The sequence below is a fragment of the Nilaparvata lugens genome, chromosome 1 (genome assembly GCF_014356525.2).
Source record: "Nilaparvata lugens isolate BPH chromosome 1, ASM1435652v1, whole genome shotgun sequence".
Taxonomy (NCBI): domain Eukaryota; kingdom Metazoa; phylum Arthropoda; class Insecta; order Hemiptera; family Delphacidae; genus Nilaparvata; species Nilaparvata lugens.
Window position 1 is genome coordinate 43,977,834 of NC_052504.1, and position 26,521 is coordinate 44,004,354.

The following is a 26,521-nucleotide window of genomic DNA, read 5'->3' on the forward strand; positions in this document are numbered from 1 at the left end:
CATACACACACACACACACACACACACACACACACACAACACACACACACACACAACACACACACACACACACCACACACACACACACACCACACACACACACACACACACACACACACACACACACACACACACACACACACACACACACACACACATACATAGACACCAATACCCAAAAACCACTTTTCTGGACTCAGGGGACCTTCAAACGTATAGAAATTTAGAAATTGGGGTACCTTTATTTTTTTCGGAAAGCAATACTTTCCTATTTGGTAATAGGGCAAGGAAAGTAAAAAATCCAAATATACACCCAAAATCTGTTTTTACCCCGGGTCTAGAAATCTAACATCTTCAAATTTGTTACATGGGTTCAGCTGAAGTTGAAGAGATTTGTATTGGAAAGGCTTTGAAATAACGCCAAAGCTAAGTCAGAGCTAACACAAAAACAGTATTCTTTCAGTGTTTTCATTCATTTATTTACATTTTCTCTTTGGAGACAACAGGTCAAAACCCACAACTGCCTCCTTCTTAGATCATAATAATGTCAAAATACTATAAATTATCCAACTTCCCATCAGCTTTTCAGAGAGTAAATAGACAATAAAACGTTCAAATCAGGTACATAGGTTCAGCTAGGATCTAAAAATATTATATTGAGAGAACTTTAATATTTTCTCGAAGATATGCTGAAATTGATTTTTTTTAGCGTTTTTCTATTTCTATTTATATTTTATTTATCTCATTCCATCCACTGACTTTACAAAAGGGGTAAATGGATTTTGTCAAATTTATACAACAATAAAATATGTGCTATCCTCTTAAACCTCCAACCTCTATAATTTCCCGCTTTTCCAGTATCCTTTAGACTAAAATTATTGTTACACAAATTTGGTACACAGTTCCGTCTATTTTTCTTTTTGCATTTGGATGAAGTCTTTCCACGGTTTTCAAGAAATAACTGAACTTGAAAGTGTAGGATAGACTTGATACACAGCTTGGGTATATGCGGTTCCAAATTAGAGGGTCTCTTTTCTTCAGTTTTGCATTGAGTTAGAGATTTCCAATGCATTTTTTGGATTTCTCAAGTGCATTTATACTTGAGAGGATTGGATATGAGTAGGGCTGCCACCTTTTTCAAAGAAAAATAAAGTACATTGGTAAACACAGGCCTAAAAAATATAGTTCATTATGTTTAAATAAAGTACATACATGTCATTTTTACCTGTATATTCAAAAAGTCAGCATAGTTCTTTGTGGCATTCTTATATACTCACAAAAATACACATTATTGACATGAGTAAATAAAAAATAAATAAATATTACTGATTACTATTAGAATCCATTATAATTATTCTATTAATGATAGAATAATTCGATTTATCTAAATTAGAATATGATACCTTGGAAAGTTATTGATTACAGACTGGTATGACGAAAATAATCATAAATCATTAAAAAGATAAATTAAATTAATTTGTTACAAAGCACACGCTCATAAAGAAGAATTGTATAATATAGTATCATGAGAAAACATATAATTTATTTTATTTAATCCAAAAAGTTCTAGAGAGTTGGTCTTCTAAATTCAAAATGTAAGTTATACGCCTTGAAAAAATGCATAATATTGTTACTCTTCAACAAGTTAATCAAATCTAGGCTATTGCAAAATAATTTCATGTACACAAGATTGAGAAATTTAATGCAAAAAAATTACACCCCTCTGGCCAAAGATATGTGTACTTCTCAAAATACAATTTTAAATGATTTATTAAAAACATAAGGCACTCTTTATTTAGCCTATATGAAATATTTAAAATATTTTAAAAGAACGACCGGTTTCAGCTTATTTTAGCCATTTTCAAGTTCAAATGAAAAAATAAGTGAATATGTATTGACTAATTTATGTACATATAAGACTATCCTCCATATTATGTTCTATTTATTGGTTTGCATAATTTTATCAAAAATGGGATCATCTAAATCGAATTGAATGATATTTATTAGTTTATTACTATTTAATTTTGCTATAGTGTAGATATGAAATCTTCTTTTACATTAATTTAATTTACTGCTTTTGCTTCCAACGTTTAAAATCTTCATATTGGCATTCATATCAATATATCTATGGTTTTCTTCTATCAAGTGCTCAACAAGGCTGATTATTGAGTAGTATTTTTTTATTTTAGAGCTCTAATGTGCTCCTGGAAAAAATAAATAAAGGAAGCTTTATGTTTTTAATAACTCTTATAAGTAGCCCATGCAAATAAAGTAATTTTGAATGGATATTCAAAATACAATGCATGGATATAATGGAATACAGAATGAGTTCAATAATGATTTTAAAATTTAATAAAAAAATCAATTAGTTATTCTTGACAATATATTTTTTATTGCTTTTGGCCATCATCATTAAATAGTTGCTACTGGTGAAGAGTTGCAAAGCATCTTTGCAATCAACATTCAAATTGAAATAAGTAAATCATTAGTTCATTATTTCTTATGAGACTCAAAGATGCTTTGCTCCTCTCATCTCTTCACTTATTATTCATTACAGAAAAAACCCATTCCACAAATGCTGGAGTGGCAGGGATAGAGAGTAAATATGAAACCACTTTATACAAATTCTTGAACTCATCAGCATCACATAAACTGAAAAAATGTAGCCAATATTATTTAGTTTAAATCTGACAGTCTCCGCCAATCTACTAATCTATAGTGAGGTCCACGTTATAATGACAGTGGATAAAGATACGTAGAAGAATGACGTTGCCTATTCTCTGCCTCAATTAATTATATATCTACATAGTCAAAAACATAATTGGCATCGTTGTGGAGCTAGAAAAGGATAGTACTACTACCTGCTTTGTCGAATGATAGACCAGGGTAGCAACACCAAAGTTAATCAAATACTGTCATTATAACGTGGACCACACTATAAAATGTTTTGATTTCCATTTACTTTATTATATAGTACTTTGTTGAGCAAAATAAAGTATTTTTGCGTACTTTATCTTGCTTACAAAGTATAAAGTACAAGACCTCCAAATAAAGTACAATACTTTATAATATAGTACGGGTGGCAACCCTAGATATGAGTGTTTTGTGAGCTCTCTACATCATTCCCATCTCAAATTTCAATGAACTAGATTGAATCTCAATAATGTTCTCATAATATTATCTCCATTCGGGAAGTATTAGAATATTCATTCATTCTGATGAAAACAGATATTTTTGCAATCCTGCGCAACATAATTCAAATAATGAACCGGTGATTGAATCTAGCCTGGAAATCTCTCTTGAATTTTTGACGAAATGGCGCAAGCTCAATTAATGAAGAGGGCGGAGTCACCTGGCCAGGCAACAAAACGAGCGAAGCGAGCCTGCCGGCTCGTAATATCATGTTGTTGAATTGTAGAATAATATTCTACAATAATAATTGTAATTATTCAAATAATAGAATAAATAATGTTTGATAATGAACATATTGATATGATTGTCTAATAGATGTATGTAAAAGGAGACGTTCTTGATATTATAAGGCTAGTTTCATATTCATTCGGTTCGTTTCGTTTTCGGCAAATTCCGATAAGTGTGAAACGGTAATTCGGGTTAAATTCGGTACCGAATAGAAACCGCATAAAACCGAACGCCCACTTGACTCTAATAAATTCCATCAGGTTTCAATTCGTTGCTAGCGAGAGGTTACTTTCACACACTTTCGGTTCGGTTCGGTTCGGTTCGTTTCGTCTTCGGCAAATTCTGATAAGTGTGAAACGATGATTCGGTTTGAATTCGGTACCGAATAGCAACCGCATAGCACCGAACGCCCCCTCGACACGAATAAGTTTCATTATATTCGAATTCGTTGCTAGGGAAACAGGAAAAAACAAAGTATTTTACACACGCTTGCCTTTTATGTTTTTATTTTAAGCTGATATCGTGATTATCTGTTTCAAAAATTTCCAAGTCAAAATCATATGGTCAATTCATTTCTGTTAGTTCACAGAAACATTTTTTTCTCAATGAATAGTTTGCTGAAAAAATATGAAAGATATAAATTAAAACTTTTGTTTCAATGGAGAGAAGAGATGAAGTTTATATACCATGTATCAAAACAAGGAACAAATTTTCAATTTAAAAAAATAATTCCTCTGAACATCCGAAATTAACATAATCAAAAAGAAACTATTCAAATAATTCACAATTTTTACTTAACTTCAAAGTTTTGTTGTTCAAGAGATAACATCTTACAATATAACACCAGCTGTTATATTTAAATATACCAGCATGAACTGTGAAAATCCAAACACAGCTGTGTTTGAGAAGAAAATACCTAATTAGAGACGTACGAATTAAAACCTGACATGTATGAAAGCCTCATTCGTTTTCGGTAACGAACCGAACCGAAAACGAACTGAATCGAATGAAACCGAAAGCGTGTGAAGCTAGCCTAACTGATTCGAATTCGTGTTCACAACATTTTGTGGAACTCTTTCCGTCAGCAAGAATGAATTGAATATTTTTGTTCTGACTAAAAGTCTCTGTATTTCTCATTTTCTAAGCATCGTGAAAGTCATAATAATCCGATAATTTTGATGAAGAAGTTATACACAAACCATAATTTGAATTTGTTTTCCATAACGAATATCCTGGAGAGTAACTAATAATTTTATAGCCTCCGAAATGGACTGAGCGTTAGTTATAGTATGACATCGGTTAGGTCAGGTATTGTAGTTTCCAAACGACCCACTCGGGTGAAATCATATTGAAGAGTGTCGGTAGCTGTTTTGGTGAGGGGGGGTGGAAGCACATTCAAGAGCGTGCGCGTGCGAGCACTAGCGACCGATCTGTCCTCTGCATAATGTATCCGACTTACAGCGTTATGGTCTCTAAAACAGTCAAGTGGAAGCACATAGAAAATACAATAAAATCCAATTCACTTCTTTTCACATGTTGTGACATGTGGAGTCGGATGAGAAAGTGAAACCGGAGAGGAAACGTCAAAAGTTTCATGAGAGATGCAGTAAAAAGATTTGTGGAGACAATGATGAGTAGTGTTGGGATCACGAGTGGATTCTACTTTTCAAATTATTAGAATTTTCTAAGATTGAGTGAATCTGATGCACTGTTATTGCAGATCATGTAAATTGATACTTTTACAAGACCTGTACAGCTCCCGTAGCTTTTTAATACTCTTATTTCAAATCTTTTTGATACAGGGATTTTTCGACTCTTATAATGATATTCATAGCTTACAACTGACTGTAGTCTGTTCTTACAATAGTTTAAAAACATGAGATGAAATTCATGAATTAGCGAACATGCAAGATATTCTAGAGGATCTATTCATATTGTTTCGATTCTGAATTTGAGACTGAAGCAAAAGCTCGTCTCTTGTATAATGTCAGTATTATGCGTGAGAGAAGTTTCGTGGAAATAGAGATCTTTCATACTATCATACTTATAAGAAGTTAAGCTCAATCCAACCTCTTGTCCTATCTCATTATTGATCAGATCCGGTACATATCAATATCGTAGTTTCCTTTGAGTTCTAGTGAAATAAAATAAAGTAAGGTACTGTAGGCTGGAAGTACCTCTATACATAACAATGGAGGAACATGGACTTTGTTGAGCTGAATCACTAAATCAACTTGTTAACGGTCCGGCGAAATCTCTCCCTCGGGAAGAAGTGATCTGTGTCGGCCTTTCCGATTCTAAACAGTCACCTGGAAACTGTGAGCAATCTCAGTTGCTCTATACTGTGCCGGCAACATATTAACGCCTCACACATATCTGAATTTTCTATTACCATCCACTTCAGAACTGCTCTCCAAATACATGAATTAGCAAAATTTCAATCTACTCCTCCGGAGATGGTTCATGCAGTATTTCACCCGGTATCGAGCTGCAAACGAAAAATATGTAGAACATCGAGCATATTTTATTTATTTATTTGAATTTTACAATAGTGCGATAATATCCCTTTATCTGTGAGCTATTTGAGGGATATAGTAAAAATAATACTATACATACAATAAAACAATAACAATACTTCTATTTCTTAATCGACTTGATTATATTTCTTCATTTTTTTGTTCTGTTTTGTCCATTGCATCATAATCCAACTTAACTTATGAAATAGAAAAAGAATGCTCGGTAAGTGACAATTAACAAGATATAACTCTGGGATATTAGCTACGGTGATGTTATTCACTCTTACACAAATATTTGTTAAATCATAATATATCTTCATTGTAATAAAATTAAAAATATTTTAAACTCAACAAAACATGATAAATAGTTAATAAAAATACATAGTAAACTCGAATAAACATAATAAATAAAACATTACTCATTTCCTGAAACTAATCAAAATGATATATCCTTATGAAGTGCACTTTAAGTTTTGTTTGAACCTCATTTTTACTCTGTAACGTTGTCAACTCTAATAGCAATGAATTTTACAGGAATGGGATTCTGAATTCTGGAGCTCTTCTACCATAGGCATTGTTATATCCTTGGGTTCTATAATTTCTATGTCTCAATGTATATTCTATTTCGTTCATTTCTCTATATTCGTTCTTATAGTAGTTTCGTGAAAAATCTGTGAACTTGGCTAAAGCTTCCACCGTCATAATGCCGAGTAAGTGACGTTCAACACCATTAAAAAGTGTTTTTATTATTCTTCCTACGGCCCTATGCAGTGGTTGTTTTATATATTTGGGTGCTAAATGATGAATGGTGATTCCGTAGAAGAGAGGTGCTATGCACCATTGAATAGATCATTCTTAGGGAAAGTGATAGCTAATTCTTGAACATTTATAAAGAGCAGCTCTCATTATTTTTAGAAGTGAATTATTATGTGATCTGAATCTCATATCATCATCAAACATTATTCCTAAATGTTTTTAACTGTGTCACGTTATTTTTTATATTTAAATAACGATTAGCCTCCTGCTTGGCATCAGTCGGTAGAGCATGAAATATTTCAACAATTATAAAAATTAGGTCGTGGTTTTTCATAGGATACAGTCACATAAAAATCTTTATAGGCCCAGATATGAGCTTCCACTATAATTCTGATAATTCATTAAAAAATATATATATATAAGGTACTTATCCTATAGTATTGAGGAATTAAAATAAATCGCACACCATAAACAATTTGATACATATATTAACAAATATCTCAAAAAATAAATCAGAGCAAAAAATATATAGAGTGACAAAAAATATATAATATAAAATAGAACAATAATCGAAATCAATAAAATATCACAGGCTAAATACTATTCTCTAAATTCTACAGCACGAAACGTTACCATGTGCTTTTATTTTATGATCATGTCACAAAGTAAAATTGTGACAGGAAAATATTGCTAAATAATAAGTAATATTATTGAAAAACGCTCGGCTATCAGCAAAGCTAGCCGACCGCGGAGATAAGAAAGGTATCGATGGCGCACCATCTTCCGCGCATCGAGACGATTTCCACCGCCTCTGGCGGCGGCACAACTCCATCCCCTCCACTTTGGGGAGTATTTAAACGCCGGATGAGCCCCAGACCACAGCATTCCGCTCACAACCTTCCTGGTGGTCCCCGACCACCTGTCCTGGTACAGCGGCCCGTTGGCTGCCGTACGTCCCTAACCTTCCATCACCCTAGGGCACAGCGGACCGTTGTCTGCCGTCCCTGTCCTTCCATCTCCCTAGGGCACAGCGGACTGTTGTCTGCCGTCCCTGTCCTCCCATTTCCCCAGGGCACAGCGGACCGTTGTCTGCCGTCCCTGTCCTTCCATCTCCCCAGGGCACAGCGGACCGTTGTCTGCTGTCCCTGTCCTTCCATTCCCCCAGGGCACAGCGGACCGTTGTCTGCCGTCGCTGTCCTTCCATTTCCCCAGGGCACAGAGGACCGTTGTCTGCCGTCCCTGTCCTTCCATTTCCCCAGGGCACAGCGGACCGTTGTCTGCCATCCCTATTCTTCCTTCTCCCCAGGGCACAGCGGACCGTTGTCTGCCGTCCCTATTCTTCCTTCTCCCCAGGGCACAGCGGACTGTTGTCTGCCGTCCCTATCCTTCCTTTTTCCCAGGGCACAGCGGACTGTTGTCTGCCGTCCCTGTCTTTTCATTTCCCCAGGGCACAGCGGACCGTTGTCTGCCATCCCTGTCCTCCCATTTCCCCAGGGCACAGCGGACCGTTGTCTGCCGTCCCTATCTTTCCATCTCCCCAGTGCACAGCGGACCGTTGTCGGCCGTCCCCATTCTTCCTTCTCCCCAGGGCACAGCAGACTGTTGTATGCCGTCCCTATTTTTCCTTCTCCCTAGGGCACAGCGGACCGTTGTCTGCCATCCCTATTCTTCCTTCTCCCCAGGGCACAGCGGACCGTTGTCTGCCGTCCCTATCCTGTCTGTCCTTCCTTTTCCTACTTCACTGGAGCGGAACCGAGGCCGTAAGGCCAATACAAAATTACATCAAAGTGGTGTCATCAGAGAAGAGAGCGACCTTCATGCCGTCAGAAGCACCAGGAGGTGCTGTCCACGCCAGCTGAAGCACAAAGAAGAAAGAAGAGGAACTTCGACTTGCCTCCTTTCCCCGCCCACATTACGACTGAGTGATGTCATCCAGGAGCAAAACCTGGGTATCAATCACCCACCTCTGAAGCTACTCAGGGTGTATGTGATAGATTGGCGCCCACACTTGGGGCACGAGGCAACGAAGTAAGAATCATGAGTGAACAGGGAGAGTCTGATTCAGATGCCCAACACCAGGAGCTGACAGAGGATCAGTCGGTCGAGGACATAAACCCCGAGGTGATAGCCGACCCCAGAGTTTTCTGTTTCTATAGATTGAAAAAGGATGAGGCATTCAATCTTCTACAAGATTGGGGCATAGTGTCATCTGGAACACTTGCTGAGTTGAGAAAGTTGTTAGTAGAACAACATAAGAAGATGGCAGTACGTTATCCCAGCCCAAGACCCGGCATAATGAGCAGAAGCAGTGGGGGAACTAAACACTTGGTGACAGGTACCCATACTGAGGTTAGAACCAATATTCACACAAACCCCCTCATGGACCCAGGGGCGGTATGTGACAAGGTAAGAAGCTGGAGACTTTCATTCGACGGCCAATCAGATGCTCCCAGCTTCTTGGAAAATCTAGATGAGCTACAACAAGCCTATGGGCTCACTGGCAACCAGCTACTAGTCGCGCTGCCTGAATTACTGGTTGGTAGAGCTACTCTATGAATCGTAATCGTCGTGACCAGTGGAAATCATGGGACAATTTTGTGACAGATTTCAGATCACGCTACTACCCACTTACCTATGAGGAGGACCTAGAGAATCTAATTCAGGCAAGGAAGCAAAGGGAAGGTGAATTGTTTGACGAATTTCTCGAAGATGTACTGACACTCATGAGGCGTCGAGGAGGTTTCACAGACGAAAATAAATTACAGAGAGTGTATAAGAATCTCCTCCCACGGTACAAATTGTATATTCGGCAATCAGATGTTCATAGTATTAACGAATTGGAAAAATTCGCAAGGGAGTATGAACAAATCAAAGCAGAGGAGAAACCGAATAGACAGAATTCGAGAGTTCACATGACTGAGGACACGAAAAAGATTACAAGGCTCAAGGTTGAGACAGTTATAACCCCTACTAGTAACAGACCATCTCTTAGTGAGTCTGAACCCATGTGTGGGCAATACAAGAAACCGGGGCACTGGAGATCACACTGTCCCGAAATCCTGCCATGTAAAAGGTGCAGAAAGAGAGCACTGGAATGTGCCTGTGATGAGCAAAAGGAGAATAGAACTCCAAACAAGACAGCAGTGATGCAAATGGCACAGTGGATTCTGATTCCTGTGATTGAAGAGTCATCAAGGGACAACAGAATATTTATTATTGTGACAATCAGCGGTAAAAAGTGTCAGGCATTGCTGGATACCGGCGCTGAAGCTAATTATATGAGTAATGAGCTTTATGAAGTTCTCCAAAAAATAGGGATGATAAGGAAGGTACCAACTCATCACCACGTGATATTAGCTGATGGACGATCTACACCATTAAATGGGAAGCTGACAACTAATGTAACTATAGAACAAATCACAGTTCCACTAGCAGCATCTATAATGAAAGGACTTGGACAAGAGTTGCTATTAGGCATGGAATTTATGCGTGGAAACAGAGTGAATATTCACACATTCACGAGAGAGGTGGAGTGGGATCCTCCCCAATTGAATCCTACAAGTCAGCGAATTATGTCACGATTGCTCTTATTGAGGACTGAGAGAACATCAGTCCCAACAATAGCGGCAGTAGACTCCAAATCTCCGGACAACAAGAGTCGGAACAAAAAGAGGTTCAAGCAGGTTGGTTTGAACAGAGTCGAGCCCAATGCCTTGATTGATAGCAAGGCAGAGTTGTCATATATTCCAAGGCAAGCATCCTGGGGCAACATAGTGATGGATCACAGGGAAGAGATGACTGACTCTGAATGGCAGGCCACAATTTATGCCCCAGCCACCAACACAAGTGGTAACTCCGAGAGGGATATGGAAAAGACAAAACCACCACCACCTGTCATGGATGTGAAAGAGTTAATACCACCCCCTACTGTCATGGATGTGGAGGAGTCAATACCCTCCTCAACTGATATGGATGTAGAAGAGCAAACACAGTCTTTGTCTGTCAAAGAGGTAGTCTCACAGTCCCAGGATCCCAAACCAGGACTCTCAAGGAATAAGGATCCAGTGTTGTGTCACCGAGTCTCAACACCTGGTAAGCGTAAACGGGCTGGCAAGCCACGCATAAAAGTCCAATTCCCAGATGGACGATGTAAATATGTACCTGTGGACCAGGTGTAGATGATGCTAATAGTGAGTGGCATACACCTCTTAAGGTGATGCCTGATAGGTGTACACCTCTTAAGGTGATGCCTGATAGGTGTACACCTCTTAAGGTGATGCCTAGATGGCTCACGCCTTTTAAGGTGGTGCCATAGAGGGCTCTGAACACCCCCCCCCCAAGTAGGAATGGGGTGTCACAAAGTAAAATTGTGACAGGAAAATATTGCTGAATAATAAGTGATATTATTGAAAGATGCTCGGCTATCAGCAAAGCTAGCCGACCACGGAGATAAGAAAGGTACCGATGGCGCACCATCTTCCGCACATCGAGACGATTTCCACCGCCTCTGGCGGCGGCACAACTCCATCCCCTCCACTTTGGGGAGTATTTAAACGCCGGATGAGCCCCAGACCACAGCATTCCGCTCACAACCTTCCTGCTCCTTGTACAGCGGCCCGTTGGCTGCCGTATGTCCCCAACCTCCTGTCCTGGTACAGCGGCCCGTTGGCTGCCATACGTCCCTAACCTTCCATCTCCCTAGGGCACAGCGGACCGTTGTCTGCCGTCCCTGTCCTTCCATCTCCCCAAGGCACAGCGGACCGTTGTCTGCCGTCCCTGTCCTTCCATTCCCCCAGGGCACAGCGGACCGTTGTCTGCCGTCCCTGTCCTTCCATTTCCCCAGGGCACAGCGGACCATAGTCTGCCATCCCTGTCCTTCCATTTCCCCAGGGCACAGCGGACCGTTGTCTGCCGTCCCTATCTTTCCATCTCCTCAGGGCACAGCGGACCATTGTCTCCGTCCCTATTCTTTCCATCCCCTCAGGGCACAGCAGACCGTTGTCTGCCGTCCCTATTCTTCCTTCTCCCCAGGGCACAGCGGACCGTTGTCTGCCGTCCCTATTCTTCCTTCTCCCCAGGGCACAGCAGACCGTTGTCTGCCGTCCCTATCTTTCCATCTCAACAGGGCACAGCGTACCGTTGTCTGCCGTCCCTATTCTTCCTTCTCCCCAGGGCACAGCGGACCGTTGTCTGCTGTCCCTATTCTTCCTTCTCCCCAGGGCACAGCAGACCATTGTCTGCCGTCCCTATTCTTCCTTCTCCCCAGGGCACAGTGGACCGTTGTCTGCCGTCCCTATTCTTCCTTTTCCCCAGGGCACAGCGAACCGTTGTCTGCCGTCCCTGTCCTTTCATTTCCCCAGGGCACAGTGGACCGAGGTCTGCCGTCCCTGTCCTCCCATTTCCTCAGGGCACATCGGACCGTTGTCTGCCGTCCCTATCTTTCCATCTCCCCAGGGCACAGTAGACCGTTGTCTGCCATCCCTATTCTTTCCATCCCCTCAGGGCACAGCGGACCGTTGTCTGCCGTCCCTATTCTTCCTTCTCCCCAGGGCACAGCGGACCGTTGTCTGCCGTCCCTATTCTTCCTTCTCCCTAGGGCGCAGCGGACCAATGTCTGCCGTCCCTATTCTTCCTTCTCCCCAGGGCACAGCGGACCGTTGTCTGCCGTCCCTGTCCTTTCATTTCCCCAGGGCACAGTGGACCGTTGTCTGCCGTCCCTGTCCTCCCATTTCCTCAGGGCACATCGGACCGTTGTCTGCCGTCCCTATCTTTCCATCTCCCCAGGGCACAGTAGACCGTTGTCTGCCATCCCTATTCTTTCCATCCCCTCAGGGCACAGCGGACCGTTGTCTGCCGTCCCTATTCTTCCTTCTCCCCAGGGCACAGCGGACCGTTGTCTGCCGTCCCTATTCTTCCTTCTCCCTAGGGCGCAGCGGACCGATGTCTGCCGTCCCTATTCTTCCTTCTCCCCAGGGCACAGCGGACCGTTGTCTGCCGTCCCTATCCTGTCTGTCCTTCCTTTTCCTACTCCACTGGAGCGGAACCGAGGCCGTAAGGCCAATACAAAATTACGTCAAAGTGGTGTCATCAGAGAAGAGAGCGACCTTCACGCTATCAGAAGCACCAGGAGGTGCTGTCCACGCCAGCTGAAGCACAAAGAAGAAAGAAGAGGAACTTCGACTTGCCTCCTTTCCCCGCTCACATTACGACTGAGCGAAGTCATCCAGGAGCAACACCTGGGTATCAATCACTCACCTCTGAAGCTACTCAGGGTGTACGTGATAATCATATGCATTTATTTGCATGTAGCTGCGATATCAGCTTGCCAATACTTGTCGACTTGGACAATTCTATTCAAATTAGATTCTTAAAAACAGCTTGATAAATTGACAACTAGTAATCCAAATATATATATTAAATTCTAGGGTATCCAATAGATTTCTTTGTAATGAATATATTTTTTATCTCAGGGTATGAGATTCGGCACATGACGGAATATATAGAGCAATTCATCTAGTGAATCAGAGCTACAACAAACTATCGCAAATTATATTGCAGAAATTAAAGATCATATGAATATGTATTAACAGCCTAGATTTCATACTTCTTTGATTTATAGAACTTCTGATATGTATTGACTCGTTACTTTCCAATAAAATACCTTTAATACTACATTTACTTGCGCAAGTATTTTTTACCAAACTCTTAATTCATTAGAAACCCTTTCGACGAGCTAGCTTTGATTCTTATTTTATTTTCGAAGCACTGAGGGCGCCCTATCACTATTTCAATATGTTTCACTCATGTGTCGAAATCTTCTTATGAGCTGCTGATGTCGATCCAACTCCTGGTGGTCCTGGATTATTGTAGCTGGAGTCGTCTCTTCCAAGGGGTTACAAAATTATTTAAAAATGAAAATGACTTTTGCTTTATAAGAGCATCACAAAGTCTTATAAGAAATTTAGTAATTCAATTTAACTTTGAGTTATTACAAGATATAGCAAGGTATTACGCTCTATAATTTTTAGTGACTTCTCATGGTGGCATTTAGCAGGCGAGTGTGGTTCTCGTTTCTCAATTTTACAATTCTCATTTCCGATTTTCAAATTTGCATGAAATTTTAATATTCTAGTCCTCCGCCATTCGAGGCTCAAATAGACCGTACTAAAATATTAAATTATTACTTATGTTATATATTTAATAGTTTCTTTGCCTTTGGGCCATATCCAAAACATAGACAATACAACTATTTTATACAAATTCTATTTATTTGTAGAAATATATGCAAATATTTTTGAATCGGCTCACTACTGCCGCCTATCAATTGCCATTATGTGATTGGTGCATGCAAATTGTTACAGTATTCATGCGCCTTGTAACCTCCTATTTCCTTAATACATTTAATTATTTTTATTGGGTTTTTAAATATGCTCTCTACATGCTAAGTAATTTTTTATATGTTATTATTTGTTTCATGCATCATAATAATTAGCCACGTGAGACCTTTAGTTCCTCAAATTGCATACCGTTTTGCCACAATAAATTTCTGCCAAGGTGTTTGGTCAGATTCTACTTTGTATGGCTCGGTCGATCGTTAGGTCGCCGATCACTAAATGTTTATGCCTAACCTCAATTTTCAATATTTTATATAATATTATTAGCAGAAAATTATTTCAATTCCTCTTAGGCTGTTGTACAGTTTAGCCGGGACGTCTGATATTATCTAATCTTTATGTTATCTCTTTGGCGATATTAGCCAATTACTTCACTTAGACCTATAAATATTTCAGCTAGGGATTTTTATTTATCCATCCAAATTACAATATGTTACAACTGTCACAAAAATCAAGTTTTTGACAATCACATCCATTCAAATGTGGAATATCTAGACATTCTGCTTTATGACCAATTAACTTAACAAATTCATTCTCATTGACATTAAGTCTCTGATTTCTGAATACTATTACTCTAGTCTTTTTTGAATTTATTTTTTAACTATTATAAAATAAGTATTCAATTTCCAAGTCCAGATCGTTCTGCATTAAACCTAAACCTGCTCCTAAATATTTATGTATTATATATAAAATATTATCATCAGCATATTGCATAACTTTACTTTTAAATTTCAGGCTTGCGAAATAGTTTACATAAATATTGAATAAAATCGTTGATAATATGCTACCCTGAATCAATCCGCATGATTGTTCATAATTGCTACTAATGTAGGTACCTATTCCAATTTGCTGAGTTCTATTTACGAAATACTTACTGAATAACACTAATAGTTTGCCACCAACACCAATTCTTATTAATTATTTCTGAATCATGCTTTCATAATTTGCAAGGTCGAATGCTCTTGTCAGGTCGGTTGTTACAGCTATAACAAATTTATCTCCATTTAAAGATCTATTGATGTCACCTGTCATTTTTTCTAATAAATCAATTGTCGATCTTCCGAGGATGAAACCAAATTGACTCTCATTTATTATGCTATGTATGTTTAGATGTTGTAGCAATTGTGAACCTTTGAAATGCTCAGGAATCTTCATGGAAACTGAAACCGATCCCACTGGCCTGTAACATCCCATATCTATTTTTGAACCTTTTTTGAGGATTGGTCTAAGATGAGTTATCTTCATAAGTGGTGGTATAACTCCAGTCTCAACATTCCTGTTGACTAAGTGTATCAATATCAATCTCAAGTAGAATACATCATTGATTAAATCTTGTGGTTTGATCTTGTCTGGACCTGGTCTTGATTTTCTGTTTAGTTAATAAATGACCCAATAGAGTGATTCTAAGTTCATCTTATTGAATTTCACACTTAATCTTTCTCCTACTATATAATCTCCAGAACTAAAATCATATCCTAAATCAAATTTTTGTCATTTCATCTCATCATTGATGTCCTAAATTGCTGATTTGAAATATTTTTTTAATTTTTCTTGTCTTTAAAAAGTCTTGTATGCTTTTATCATCTATCACTTCCAAATTACTCTTCATTGATAAAATATAAATCATTTTATGATACCGACCACACCGTAATTGATTGGTGAATGCTTTTCAGAAGTTGATGATAATGAAAATTTAAAAAAAAATTTACATAGTTGATTTATTGGAGAGTCGTTCAATGAACTTGAATTATCAATTGATATACCATATTATACTCTTGAAAAATATCAATCATAATTGAAAAATCTCTTTTCACCAAGTAGGAACTGATAGATTGAAAGTCACTGAAATTTCAACGAGTTAATCCTGACTCCTTTCAAATTCATTAAATTGAAATGACGTCATTTAATAGAAAAATTGCCAAGTATCTATAATGAACTATCCTGATTACAATGCCATAATGATATTCCATGGAATTTTTAATCTGATAGAAGTACAGCCCTCGCCCTCGAGATTGAGAATTCATTTTCTCTTAAGACCTGTCACTAGTAGTTCTGTGTAGACCTCGCGTAGTTAGAAACTACAGCCTCCATCAGAGTGAATTATGTCCTGTCCTGACGTGTCGGCGAGATATCGGTATGTAAACAAGTAATGGCTGTTTCAAATGTTGTATAGAAAAAATATCATTGATATAAACTATTATTATTATTATCATTAGGATGCTGACAATTTTTTGTAAACAACTATGCTACTATCAATAAAAATTACCGAGAAGAAAGCAGAGAAAAGTCAGGAGAAAATAATATGCTACTTCGAGTTATCAATAATTGCATGCCTTATCATTTGCAATTAATAGTCCACACGACAGCTGATTTTTTACCAAGTTACATTGAGATTTCAATTGCATGCGTCATTGCATGCAATTCATAATCCACTCGACAGCTGATTTATGATGAATAATTCTAAAGTCTGATTTTTACGGTAATATTGACGTTCAAAGGAGACTCCTTTTCCTTTTGTATTATCCTTAAAATTCAAAATTTCAAAAAACCTTATGTATACGTCGACGCCAAATTCAAAAAGGAATTCACTTCTCAAATTTCATGAAAATCTATCGCTGCGTTTCGCTGTAAATGCAAAACATGAATAAAAACAAAAATATGAAAAAAATTAAACATATAGACATAAAGGAAATGCAAAACCGTCGACAAGAATCTTAGACCTCACTTCGCTCGGTCAATCTATAATAGTAAGGAACCAACATTCTAGAGACTTTTTGTCTTGAAAATTGGAAGTCATAAGAGCTATCCGACAATATTGTTCTGCTAAGTCCTTTCACTCAGGATTAGGGTTACGCTTACAGCACCCTGGACAAAAGTTTTCCGTTGATTTACTCTCGAATACATTATAATGCACCTGACTTCTAATTTTCCTATCAAAACATGCCATCGTCTTAAAAAAATCTTTTTCCTACAGATACCTTGAAAAGTGACAATTTCTGCACTGATTGCAGGCTGCAAAAATCACTTTACCGCTCTAGTGCGCAAAGTATTACTTTGCGTACTCCAGATTTGCAGCATGACAACGCAAAATAGTAGGTTATATCACAGATAAAATAAGTCCTATATGGTTATATGGAGCACCAGTGCAGGAAAATAAAAATTAAGTTGGTAACAATGTCTGTGGTTAGATAAGAATCATCAATGGCTATATGGCTACATATTTATGATAAAATCCCAATCAAGAAATCCAAAACAATAATAATGTTTATCTAAATCATAATTAAAAAATAACTTCTCATCATTTGATAATAAATAATGTTTCTTTTCTATTGACAGTAATAGTTATTTCAACTCCAAGCAATGAGAATGTAGCAAACACACATTATGAAATTCGAATTTTCAGGTTAAATAATTACCGTTCGAAATCCATGTCAATAAAATTAACAAAATAACATTCGAATATACTACAATAAAATTTTTTCTGCTCTCCATGTTATTTTATAAATATTTTTTAGTTTACTTATAGTATTTTTCGGTCATTTTAGTTAACCATAAGTCTAAATATCTGAATACTGTTTTTAGCTGAATGAAACGAAGGTACGATTCTTCCCGCTAGGTCGCGCGCTTGTCGGTTCAAATTCAAATTCATTTTATTGAGCCAAAAAAGAACATACAGGTTCAGCCATCCCAATGAGCTGTTGGCATGTATTTTGAATGCGAATTTTTTGTTCTATCTGTATTTTTTCTGATTCTTGAATGAATAAAAATGAGAACTTTGGCTGAGAATTTTCAACTACAATTGGATTATTACTTTTTAAATGAATTAAGGTTGTTATTAATATCAGCATCACACTCACAAACATTTGATGGATTTCAGCCATTATTTCACCCATAATTACCCACTTTTCATATTCAATGGTAACTGTAGGAAAAATTTAATGTGAAATACGTGCGCAAAGTTCCTCTGCTGCACTCAAGAAACCATTCCGCCCTTGCCTACGGCTCGGGCGTATACGTTTCTTTCGGTGCAGCAAACTGTCACTTTGCGCACTAGTTGCACAAATAACTATTTTTTACAAAATGATAAACGTATTACATGAATATATACTATTAGTTCTGTGAACAGTAGACCTCGCGCAGTACTAAACCACAGTCTCCTCTAATACTGTTTATCAAAGTAAATTCTGTCCTGTCCTGTCGTGTCGGCGAGATATCTGTGTATAAACGACTAATTGCTGTTTGGGTTGTTGTATCGACAATGCTAATAGTTTGATGTTAACAGCTATATGCTACTATCATCAAAAGCTTATCGAGTTGAAAGCAGAGAAAAGTTGGGAGAAAATACTGTATGCTACTTCAAGTTATCAATTGCATGCCTCAATGCAATAGTCCACGTAACAGTAATTGTTTTTTCACTAAGTTACATTGAGATATTGAATTGCATGCGTCATTGCATGCAATTTATAATCCACTCGACAGCCGATTTATGATGAATAATTCTATAGTCTGATTTTTACTCTAATATTGACGTATGAAGGAGGCTCCTTTTCCTTACGGTATATTATTCTTGAAATGCAAAATTTCCAAAAACCTTGAATATACGTCGACGCGCATTTAAAAAAGGAACATACTTGTCAAATTTCATGGAAATCTATTATGCCGCTTTTCGCCGTAAATGAGGAACATAAAAACATAAATATAAACATTTAAACATAAAGAGAAATGCAAAACCGTTGACTTGGATATAATACTTGTTTATAATACAGGTTTGTGTTAAAGTTGGTCTCGTGTGAACAGAGGTTTGAGCAAACTTGGCTCAAAGCCAGATTTGCGTAAACCTGCTGGCTTTGAGCCAAGTTTGCGCAAATATCGTTGTCGTGTGACCCGGCATATAGACCTCACTTCGCTCGGTCAATAAATCACTACATACATTTTTAACATAAATCAGTGAAATCATTCTTCTAGCTGTTTAACTCCACAGTTGTTTAATGATATAGTATCATGGACATTGAAATTTCCACTGAATCACCATGCATTCTGGTTTTATCACTGATCGTTCCGATTTTCAGGGTTTTATCGACTTTATTATGATAAGATCATTTTCTAATTTTAAAATTTTAATATGAGAAGCACGCGTGTATTAAGGACGTTCCTTCCTTCCAAAAGGATTATAATTTATATAAATTATTGTATTTCTCAATAGTTAATTGGGTTTGACAAAAGCTGTGCTCGATTCTGACACATAGAAATAGATTTAAGCTATCTATTTGCTGCCTCAATTAGCAAATCTTCATCAAGTGCTGGATGAGGGTGATGTAATTAATCATGAAATCGACACGAAATTGAATTATCGCCTACCATGCGCGCTAACAGGAAAAGTTCAATTCCATTTCAGCTCTGGTAATTGATCCCGTCGTTGTCCAAAAATTGAAATGCAACAACAAAATTGATGCATCGTATCTCGTATCCAGTCCAGAAATATTGTTCGCTTCATACAATATTTTAGAAAGTTTCTGGTTTTCCATTTGCCTTTAGGTTTCTCAACGATTCTCCCCCATATCATATCAGTTTTCACCCATCAATTAGAGAAATCGTTGTATTTTAATATATCACAAACCTAACTTTGACACACGATTGTCGATTTGAAGAAAATTGAACATTTGAATCAATTCTCAAATTCCCAATTTTGTTCTGCATGAATCCAGAACCCTAGAAAACTCATTGTGCATAATCCATTTAACCAATGAACTGAATTTTTTATGTTTTATAAATTATATAAGAGTACAGAGTACTTCAAGAGCTAATTCCCTCTGAGTACTTCCACCTGATTCATACATTATGTGGGTGACCTTTGAAGCTATGAAAATTGAAACAGAAATTTTCAATGTTTCCAAGGGAACGGTTTCCCATTTATTTCATTATTCTCATTTCGGAAAATTTCCAAAAAACAAAGATTTTCGATTAACAGGTTCATTGTATAAAAAACCTATATTAACCTTATAACCTGTATTAACACGTTCATTGTATAAGTAAATTATATTGTTGGTAATGAGAAATTTGTTTTTTCAGGTGTGACATAATGGTGGCAGAGAAGACAGAGATCTGCTCTACATGATGTAATGGGGGTAAGTTGATTCCTCCAAGTCGAAGATTTTATTAAGTTTGCTGTGCACGTCACACCATCTAGGCACAAGTAGACTAATACAAATTCTCTTGAGAGATAATCTACTCTTCAGGTTAGAGAATCTCTTGAGGGATTCTTTACTCTTCAGTTTAGAGAAAAAATACATTCTTCCAACACCCAGTCTATTATCAGTTGAGTAACACTTCAAGTATTATAATCATAATAGTTGAATAATTTATATTCTAAAAGCTATAGGCAACAAATACAAATACATTTTCACCAATAGCTGAATACTTTCGAATGATAGTAACAAACATTGCTCTTCTAATCAATGCACTTTAGGGATTGCGTGATATTATTTATGCTGCCACTTGCAATAAATATTTTATTGTTGAATGTGGGAGAGCTGACTGGAGTGTGTATAATGGCGCTGCGTTGGCTGCTGCTCTACTTGCTTCGACGACAGCTCGGCTTCCTCTATACGCGACGCTCATGTTCTACAGCCAGATTCACTTGAAACTGTCAGCATCGCTTGGATGGGAAGCATTCATCTTATTTATAAGGAATGCTGACAAGTTTACTTTGCTGATAAGTAGGAGGAAGGATCGCGCGTTATGAATTACTCCAAGGATGCAAGGATGTTCACTGAAAACAGGGGAAACTCTCTTCTTGATACATGGGGTACCGCTGCCAGAGGGGACGGGTATGGGCGAGGGGGGAGGCGACCGCAATGTATTACCTACACACAAATCCTTTCCCACCCTGTTGAGAAGGGCTTCTTGTCTCAGAATGTTATTATGAAGCCCACTTTTGTTTCCCATATCGTTATTCACGTATGGATTCCTCATCTGATTTCTGTACTAACTGGGAAATTCAAGAATCATGTGATACAATATGGGAACTCTTTGGAGAAGTATCCAATATGCAGTATCATCCTCTTTATGGCAGCATTATGAATATTTAAGCATCATGATCAGGATCCACGTTTGTGACGAGTAAGTAGTCGTTCCAGTTTCATAGAATTTCATACCATCGTAGGCATTCAAATTCATGTGGAATGCGCGGATGATCGTTTATTCTGTCGCTATGAGACTGAAGTTTTCACTTGGGAAGTAACCTACATAATTGCATGCAATAACTGCTTATTGCATGGGTTACAGTAATATGTAATAACACAAAAAAATAAATTTCAAGAGCATCAGAAGCCTTGCTGTTATTTCTCATCCTCTTTGATGAACGGTGATCAAGTGATCAAAAATCTGGTGGGGGGCACTCACACAGCTTTCCTTACCGTTATGAACATTGATCACCTGACGCTAAAGCTCACGTGCATAAGAGTCTACTTATAAACAACTAGCTGGTAACTTGTGCTTCGCAAGGGTCTTTCTTAAAACTTGACGTAATAAAATCTAGAAGAATTCAAAATAGGCCGATATAAGAATCCTCGGTTGATTAAGAATTTATATGCTGCATTTTAAGTGAATCAGTATGATCACCTTTCAATTAAAAAAGAAGTTGGATTCAAAATGGCGGAAAAAAATTGGGTGTGACGGAAAACCTGTATTTATCATTCGAAAAGGATCCCCAATCATACCTATCTTCTAATTTCCCTTTTAAGAGAAATCTTCTGCTGCTTCCATACGAACTGGAAGCATGACAAATAATTGAAAACTTGATGTAATCAAATCTTGAAAAATTTAAAATTGGTCTATAACCACTCTCGGTTAAGCAAGAATCTATATGCAAAATTTCAAGTTAATCAGTCCAGTAGTTCTGACGTGATAATGCGTCAAACATAATTTCCCTATACTTTACATCTGTATAGGCTACGTTTATAATCCAGTTCTTTCCTTTATTATAGTATAGAAGATGATACATGGATGGATGATCATTGTTATTTTACTAAAATATAGAATAAGTTGAATAGTTTCTCTTTCAGAGGGAGTTTTGACAACCCACAAAACTCATTTTTCATTTGAAGATATAACGAAATTACGAAAAGGTGCATATGACCTTATTTTTTTGCTCATCTTGCCAAAATACCTCTCATTCCAATATTAAGATTTTCGACTGACTGTACAGTGAGTCAGTCATTCTATCAGGGCTCGAATAATTTTGAAATTTTAATTAAATAAAAATGGAAGAATATAATTTCTTTATGTAAATAACAACACCTCCATTCAAAGACTTATGTAGCATGATTTTGGACCGCCTTGACAAGCTGAGAAGAATGAAGTGTAGTACGATGAAATCTGAGCATTGTGTCAAAAGTTATATGTGTTTGAAATATTGATCCTTGAGGTGTCCTTAAGCGTGCCTTTCCACTATGAAATACTGAAATGAAGTGCATCTAGCGGGTGATTCTCATAGAACATGATCTCAAGAGCTCATGTCATTGTGCGAAATATAAATGTGAGGACAATGTAGTTGGTGATGATAGTTGGAGCTGAAAATTAGGTGTTTTTCACAATACAAGGAGCATTGTTGTCAGGTGTACCTGGAAATCTAATAGAGATAGAGCGCTCTCCCTGATCTCAGATTGTAGAGCACAAAAATACGCCCAGAGCGATTTTGAATTATAAAAACTGAATGTATAAAAACTAAAAAAAACTAAAATTCAACAAAACTGATTTTTCCTTCAAATTTCACTCATTTAAAAAAAATTATAACTCAGTAATGATTAGAGATAGAGAGTTCCGAGTGATCTCTTTTCATTCAGAATTCTATGATCTAAGAAAAAAGCTAGAGCAAATTTTTCTGACCGATTACGAGATTTGCCAGAAATAGCTGAAAACTCGAAAATTAGCCGAAAATACGAGGTTTTTGGGCCACTCTGTATCTAGCACAAGGAAATTCTGCATGAAGAAATTGGTTCTGGACTTCTCTTATGTACCCAAATAATATATTAAAAAATCAGAACTACAATATAAATTGCATGCATCAATGTACATAGTGACTGGACTATTTAATAGTGCAATATCGGGGACCGAGCTTCGCTCTGGAGTAAAAAAGCATAAAACATTTATTGTGGTAGAAGAAGTTATAATAACATTCATACAGAAATGTTCTATCTAATAACTGTAAATTGAGATCAATTCCCAGAAGAATGCCAAGAATTCCCTCACAAAGGCCCAGTTGCACAAAAGCCAGTTAAATTTTAATCCTGATTTACTTCACGTGAACCAAATCAGAGAAGACCATTTCAAAAAAAGGATCTACTGGAATTAATCAGGATTGAAAATAACCCGGCTTTTTTGCAACCGGCACTAAGTACCTGATTGAATGATTACAAATGTTCAACAGCTGAGTCATAATTTTGACACAGTCCCACACACATGAACTCGCTCACTCACTTCCATCACCAACAGCCGACGAAATAATTATTATCATCTGTTTTTCCAAGGATGAATAATAATTATCCTTTTAATGTCCTTCAGCGAGTTTTCTCAGGGATGAGACCTAGTGCAATCGAATCTTTATATCATAAAACTACTATGTTCTGAATTTAATGAGAATCGTTAGAGCTGTTTTCGAGATCCGGTGAAATACAAACATATAAACATATCTATATAAATAAAAATCAAGCCTCAAATTTTGACGTTCAATAACATTTTTATGTGTGCACCGGATTTGATGATTCTATTTAGTTGTGTTTGTTATGTTCAGGAGCAGGTTTATGGCCTATCGAATTTATGATCCGACTTCAGGACTCTTTCCTACGGTCCTTCAAAGTTTACACGTAGTCCTTATGGTAGAAGATTTGTGAGCTGACCACACACAAAAATAAAAATCAGCTGTTATAATCAGTGCGTCATTCAACAGCCGTCGGTAGATCTGTTTCTTTATTGATCAAACAATTTCGATGAAATTTTAATAATCCAATATGATATTTTATAGAGGGTATTTTTAAAACTTCAGAAGTGTCCGTTGTGGAATATGTTTGCAAAGGATGAGGAAATTCGGCCAAAATTAAACTTGGGCGCAAGAAAGGGGTTATTTATTAAAGCGGCCAAATAGCTGTTGTTGCTTTTCCTAATTAAAAAATATTTTCCATAGAAGTAAGGCGTTTTTCCTATAAATTAATTATTACCAAACATTGATTGTTTTACCAAAGAAAATAGAAGGTAGCTTTCGATAAAAATATTGGAGAACATGCATAACAGTTCGTTGATATTCACTTGAATCTGTAGTATTCCTCATCACTAGCATCAATGTTCCCCATTAAAACAATGCTGACACATTGATGTGAATCTTACTATAATTTGGCTACTTTAGATCAGATGAAGATAATAACCTTATGTTGATGATCGCCACTGTTTCAATTTTATGTTTGACATTTTTGCTTTCTATGCCAGCTGTTATCCTATACTATTAAATGAGCAATTTCTGTTTATATGTTTATATATCTGCATGTGACCGGATCTCGAAAATGGCTCTCACGAAATTTGGAACAAGTAGGTTTTTGATATGAAAATTCGATTGCACTAGATCTCAACCCTGGGATAACTCGCTGAAGGACATTAAAAGGATAAATACGTCCTTGGTAAAACAGCTGGAAATTTTGTCGTCTGTCGATACCGTAATGGAAGCGAGTGAGCGAGTGCATATGTTGGTTATTCCTCAGCTGATCTCACGAGAAAAATAATCCAGCAAGAAAAGCTTTTTTTGTTTATTCCTCTTTTTTTAAAAAACATGATTGTTTACTTCAGAAAGTCCAAAATAGTAAATAGATGATATTTTGTAGAATAGTACATAGTATATCAACAAATATTGTAGGAAACATAGTGTTCATTCTAAATCGAATTCATTTCATAGTATAACTATTATTTGTAATTGATGATGTGTTTGTTTTTTGAAGTGTGAATGAATTGTTATTTCAATGAGTGATAGTGGCTTTACCTAGATTTTGATTTGGTCTATGATATAAATTTGAAAAGCGACAGTTTTGGGCATAAGCCTGTTGTGCCTCCTCATATAACTGTGAAAATAATTGTACGACTGAAAAAATGAATAAATAAATATAAACTATAAATTCATTCTTTCGTTAGAAATTTTCTATGCATTTACACTCCACATCGAAGCTCGGTTCCCGATATTTATTATGTGAAATAAGCTCTCATTGAATGAAATCAGAAGCATTGAAGTCAATTATACCAAGAAAGCAATTTATTTCTGTTTGAATATTTGTGTTTGTGGATATGTATGTATGTCGGACGGATCTTGAAAACGGCTCTAACAATTTTGATTTAATCAGGAATATAGTGGGTTCGCGACAAAAAAACATCATTTTGGAACAGGTCTCAACTCTGGAAAAACTCGCTGAAGTTCCTTGAGAAAGGATTATTGGTTCCTCAAGTAGCAGCTGATCAGAAAAAAGTTCTCCATAGTCTGTTGAAAACGTAAGAGAGTGTGAGCAAATGGGGAAGATTAATTATAATAGCTTTAGTTGAGTTACCAAATTTGGCGACCTTATTTCATAACATTCCAGTATTCATGGAACATCTGGAAGAATAGGTTCAGAAGTGACCGGATGATAGCAAAAGAAATTAAAAATCGATTTCCCCAAGCATATGGTAGTTGAATGTAATGTTCATTGTGAGGTGATAGAAATACGACTAATTTCTTCAGCTTCTGTTGTAATGGTTCCTCTGTTGATCTATGTCTGTACTCAGCCACAGCCTTGGGAGAGCCAGTTGCACTGTCTGTTAATTCCTAATCCGGACTAAATACCACGAGAACCAATCATAGAAGCCTTCTATAAAAAAACTCCTGCTCTGATTAATTGTCATGAAATTTAATCATGATTGAAATTGAACAGGCTTTTGTACTACTGGGCCTGATACTTTCATGTTTCAAAATCAGCTAAAAACTAAATCGAAAAAAACATAGGTAATATTCCATCAGTTGCTCCTATTTCCTTTCATGATGTCATTACATGAAACTAGACAAACCTATTGATATTGATAGATCACAAGTAAATACTAAAGTTGTCAATTTAGATAGAAATCAAATTGAGTTACATCTTAATTTACATACAAATTTTCATCACTAACCTTTTGGTTTCAAGCAAAGATCAAAGAAAGAAATCATAGAATGGTAGTCAATAATCAAAGTGATTGAATAAACTCTATTCAGATTTATGCAATTTCACATTAAAATGATCGCAATTTAATATTTATGATAGTAGGCTAAAGTTTAGGACATTAGAAATCAGCCACTATAAATGTTACTCTAACTATTATGAATGGACTCTTATGTATATGAATGGACTTTCATGGAAGAAAGAATCAGTGGATTGGCTGTTTTCACAC

The 26,521-nt window shown here is 37.1% G+C and overlaps 1 protein-coding gene across 2 annotated transcripts in view; it reads left to right on the forward strand.

The window, feature by feature from the left end:
• The window catches only part of LOC120352715 (suppressor of tumorigenicity 14 protein homolog), a 115,987-nt gene that overhangs the window by 29,128 nt on the left and 60,338 nt on the right, over positions 1-26,521 (forward strand). For both annotated transcript variants that reach the window (XM_039434643.1, XM_039434640.1), the window contains exon 2: positions 20,156-20,211. In XM_039434643.1, the coding sequence (XP_039290577.1) occupies positions 20,206-20,211 (6 nt within the window). In that variant the 5' untranslated portion in view covers positions 20,156-20,205. The remainder of the gene's footprint in view (positions 1-20,155; positions 20,212-26,521) is intronic.